At 50.2% G+C, this 4,849-nt stretch overlaps 1 protein-coding gene across 1 annotated transcript; it reads right to left on the minus strand.

The window, feature by feature from the left end:
• Nucleotides 1-693: 693 nt before the first annotated feature.
• Nucleotides 694-4,646, minus strand: GPR88 (G protein-coupled receptor 88). Its single transcript, XM_057310433.1, has 2 exons — nt 4,229-4,646; nt 694-3,843 (listed from the first exon to the last, which is right to left on the minus strand). The coding sequence occupies exon 2, from the start codon at nt 3,772-3,774 to the stop codon at nt 2,620-2,622; it is 1,155 nt and encodes a 384-aa protein (XP_057166416.1). The 5' UTR covers nt 3,775-3,843; nt 4,229-4,646; the 3' UTR covers nt 694-2,619.
• Nucleotides 4,647-4,849: the final 203 nt, after the last annotated feature.

Below are 4,849 nucleotides of genomic sequence, written 5' to 3' on the forward strand. Positions count from 1 at the left end.
TTTCATTTAAATAAGAACACAATCTCCATTAACTTAATTTGTAAAAGCAGTAACTCCAACACACCAGCTATCGCCCTAGTAAGGCATTTTTAGACACATCATTGCTACTTCGAAATTAAAAGTGAATCAGTCCTGTGGAGTTAATTACCAGTAAATATAACCTAAAGTAGGTCTCCCAAATGGCACTGAGCCAGCATAAGATGGTTCTCAGTGTCAACGAGAAACACTGGAAGATACCAGGTACTTGAAAAGCTAAGTTTATATATGTGGCAAATGCTTTGGGGATCAGTGGGAGAAATCATTTGCAGCCTCCACAGTGAGAAACAAAAATAAAGGCCTGATTAAAAGAAGACCTCTTTGATAGAGATTTAGGAAAGTGTCCCCCCAGCGCCGCCCCCCTAAAGGAAAATCTTCAGCTCTCTGGTGGTGTTGCAACCTATTTCCTAATTCAATTATGTTTACAGAGAGGAAATCATACCTATTTCTTTTTAATGCTGGCATAAAACCCTATTTAATTATATAAGGTAGAAATAACTTGAGAAACAAAAAATAAAATTAAATAGAGCCAGAACAAAGAAGTGGCTCTCCTCGCTAGTGCTTTGGAATACAGTGTCCTCTGTTAGAGTGTTCTCAAGGGAATATGCAAGAAGACCAGAGACAGAAGGAAAAAAACTCAGAGAAATCGTTGTCTGAACTTTAATTAAACATTTGAATCATAATTAAATATTTGACTCAAGGAAAACGGGAATAGACGAAACCTTAGTGAGAGAGAAATGGTACGTGCACGAAGGGGAGAGATTAATAAAATGCCTGCTGATCTATTATTGGTAATGAACACATCTGTTTTGTTTTACCACAAACATGTCTTAGTTTCCTGCAACTCCCATAATTACTCAAATGCACGCAGGTTCCCACTATCCTAACTTAGGATGTGCAAGAGTGCAGCAGAGCAAGCTGTTCGTGCTCTGAACTACACAGGTAATTGAGGTTGTTTGGCCCCAGATTTGATGTAGTTAGCAGTCATAATGCTAATAGATGGTTATCTTAAATTACTTCTTTCCCTTTTTAATTTTATAAAGTGATTTCACATGATTTTGCATTTCAGCTATTTCTAAATAAATTTAGTAAACCAAAGACAAGCCTCAAATCATACATTTTAAAACAGATTCCCATTTGAACTGTTTGCTATATATAACTGAGTTTATTACACCTCCTTCAACAGACACAATATTAATGTTGAGTGTCATGGTATTATATATACGAACACAAAAAACAGTGTTGCTTTCTAATGTGTGGCTTGTCTAAACCCTAAAAGAGCACAGGCTGCTTTGCAGAGCCAAAACCCATTATTATTGATCCATCTTGACTGTGGTTCCTTTTGCAAGGTAAAGTCCCAGCTGGGAGTTTCTCATGAATTGGGTCAAGACAAGAACCATAGGTAGCCAGGGTATCTCCGTGTCTCTTTTCAAATAATTGAAGGCCACTTCTTCTGGTGTCTGGAAGAAGTAACATGTCCTTGTCTAATGGGTATTGCTTTAGTATATACCACATGCCCAGTAAGTTCTAGCATCTAGGAGCATGCAATAGCAGCTAAGGTTAGCTATGCAGTTATGGTATTATTAGTGTTTAATTATATCATGTGCATTGAGATATTTTAAATGTTAAAGAGAAAACAGAAGGACTTATTCTCCTTAGCAACCATTATAGTACAGAATGTTCAAAGCTGCAATCACACTCATAAGGCAAGTAAACTGATTACGAAATGAAGGTAGCAACAAGTGTGCATGCTATAGAAAACATGAAACTGGTACCTAAAATAGATAACCCCCTTATTTGTTTTCAAAATTCCATTGCTGGCTCAGACCATCAATCAGCACAATGGGAAATTTTCACTTTAACACCTAAGGCCGATGTTCAGTCTTAGAAGTGCAAAAACAGGTGTAAAGTAAGAAATCTGTTTCCTCTTTTCTCACTGGCTAGGATTCTATCTCATTCGGCAATGATTTGACTTTATAAAAACCCTTTTAAGAATAAAGGGCTTGAGGTCTTAATGGCAACTCACACTGGTGTGCACATCTGTGGCTTCATTCTTCAGGTTAATACAAAGGCTAAATCATAAGAGAAGCATCATCAAAGATAAGTTACTTCCTAAAATACTTCTTAAATCTTATTTCCTTCATCAATATTATTTCCTTTGGCTTATGCACACTCGAGGCGCTTCATCTATATTATATGTAAGACGATGAAGGTGGAAACTGTAATACGTTATCAAAGCTCTTTTCCAAAACAGTGCTGAAATAAATTAACCTGTTCTTTTAAAATGTCAGAGTAGCAAGTTCTTGAAGTTTCCGGTGTTTTGACTTTAGGATTTCTCTAAAACACAGAAACAAAGGCTGAAACCAGGTGGCTGTTCAAAATGACTTCGGGGACCCCATTTAGGGAGAGACCTTGGTTCACAGGCATCCCACTGGGGTCGCAGGCGAAATCTTCGCCCCGATTTATCGGGCTCGGCCTGCAGCAGTCTTCGTTCAGACAGGGGGTACTTTACAAGGGCAGGAGGAGATGCTGACCAAGGACGTGGGAAGCCGGGATGCCTGCTTCCCTCGGGCCCTGGCCGGGTCACCAGTGCTGGCCGGCGGCGCGGGTGCCCAGCTGCGCCTGGGACACCGCGGGCACAGCCGTGGCGGCCACAGCAGCGGCCGCCGCGTCGCCGACGCCGGGCAGGACGGAGCGCACGGAGCGCCGGAACTCCTCGTTCCTCCACGTGTAGAGCAGCGGGTTGAGCGCGGACAGGGCGCAGCACAGGAGCCAGCTGGCCGCCTGCACGCCCCAGGGCACGGGCAGCGAGAAGCCGCTGGCCAGGCTCACCCACACGAGCGGCTGCGTGGCCAGCAGGAAGACGCAGCAGAGCAGCAGCACCGACAGGCCACTGAGACGCCGCTGCGCCCGGCGCGGGTGCAGCGCGGGCGGCAGGGGCTGGGCCTGCGCCGGGTGCGCCGCACCCCCCGGGCCCGGCGCGTGCGGGGCGGCCGGGAAGGCGGCGGCGGCGGCGGCGCAGCCGGGGAGCTGGTGCAGCAGGTGGAAGTTGAGGACGCTGACCCGCTTGACGCTGACGCGCACGCGGCGCACGATGCCCAGGTAGCAGTGCAGCAGCAGCGCCGTCTGCGCCAGCAGCGCCGCGGCTGCCAGCAGCGCCGGGTAGTGGACGCGCGGGGGCGCGGTGCCGGGCCGCGGCGCCCAGGGCGGGAGCAGCAGCACGAGGCCCAGGGCGAGCGCCCAGGAGAGCGCCAGCATGCCCGCCGTGTGGCGCCGCTGGTACAGCGCCTGGTAGGTGGCAGGCGCCCGGGTGATGAGCAGGTAGCGGTTCAGGGCCACCAGGCAGTGGGACAAGAGGGACACGGTGAGCCCAAGGCCTAGCAGCCCGCCCCGCAGCAGGCGGTAGCTGCCGCCGGCGCCGTCCCAGTCGGCCGGGGGCTCCGCCGAGCCGGTGGGCAGGAGCCCGAGCACCGCCTCCTGCGGCATCCAGAGGGCGCAGACGCTGAGGTCCGCGGCGCAGCCGTTCACGATGAAGGCGTTGCTGGTGGTCTGCAGCTTTCGGAAGGACGACACGAGATAGATGACCATGCCGTTGGCCAGCGTGCCCCCAATGGCCAGGCCCGAGTACAGAAGGGACACCGGGATGCGCCGGCCCGCCCACGACTCCTCTTCCTCGCAGAGCAGCAGTAGCGATCCCCCGGTGGTGGAGGAGGTGGACGTGGAGGAGGAGTTGGTCATTCTGGCCAACTCTTCACACCTCGCTTGCTAGCATCAGCTTCTCACAGCGTGGCCCATGCTGACACCCGCCTGCCGGGAGGGCAGAGACATCCCTTCAGCCCTCTGCCACAGACACAAAAGGCTGAAGCAGAATAATGGGCTGGGGGAGGGGGAGAAAGGGAGCTCGAGGAGGACGGGGGTGGCAGATGACAGGTGCCTGCCTCAGAAATGTCTCCAGTGCCAGGGGAAAGACCTCTTTGCATTCACCAGGCACCAGGGAAGCCCAAGCCTTGGGACAGAGCAATACCAAGAGTCTTCTCTACTCCCCCCAAACACACACACACACACACACACACACACGCACACGCACACGCAGTTGGGAATATTGCCGGATGGAGCCCCTAGTTTCCAGGAGAAAGCAGAGATATCCCAGTTGGGGAAAATGCCAGGGGAGAGAGATTGGGGGATACCTTACTTTTGGGCTGGTCCTTAGCTGACAGTAGCAGAGGCAGGGATGCCAGGAAATACCTCCTCACAGCAGCATCTGTGGTCCCAAAATCAACAGGAGAAACTCAGCTGGGATCAGTGCCAGGAGCAAGTGATCGCTTCTCCCAAGCAGCGTCCACACACATGGTCCTAGGCAGAAATCAGCAGCTGCGGGGAGGCTTCTCAGCTGGCAGCAGGGCTGGGGAAAGTAAAGTGGCAGGCTGCAAGCCCAGAAGGGTGGGCAGGCAGGGAGCAGAAGCAGGGATGCTTGGCTGCAAAAGCAGAAGCTGAGCTCACGAGGAGAGCACCCTGTGCTCAGAAGCAAGAGTGGTGGCTGATGTGGTGAACCCACACGAAGCTCTCTCGTGCTCAGTTATACATCACCCAGGGAAAAGGCAGCCTCTCCACGCTTGGCATGAATTATTCAATAGCTTCTATCTTGTGAAAGGAAAAAAATATCTTGTTCAGAAAGTCCTGTAATTAACAAGTTTCTCTGTCTTGTCTCTTTTCTCTTTCTCTCAATCACCTTATTTTTCACCCTGCTTCATTTTTCTTTCCTTCGTTTTTTTTTCTTCTCATCCGTGTTCGAATAAAATTTAATATGCTCCTA

Source organism: Ursus arctos, unplaced genomic scaffold (genome assembly GCF_023065955.2).
Source record: "Ursus arctos isolate Adak ecotype North America unplaced genomic scaffold, UrsArc2.0 scaffold_12, whole genome shotgun sequence".
Taxonomy (NCBI): domain Eukaryota; kingdom Metazoa; phylum Chordata; class Mammalia; order Carnivora; family Ursidae; genus Ursus; species Ursus arctos.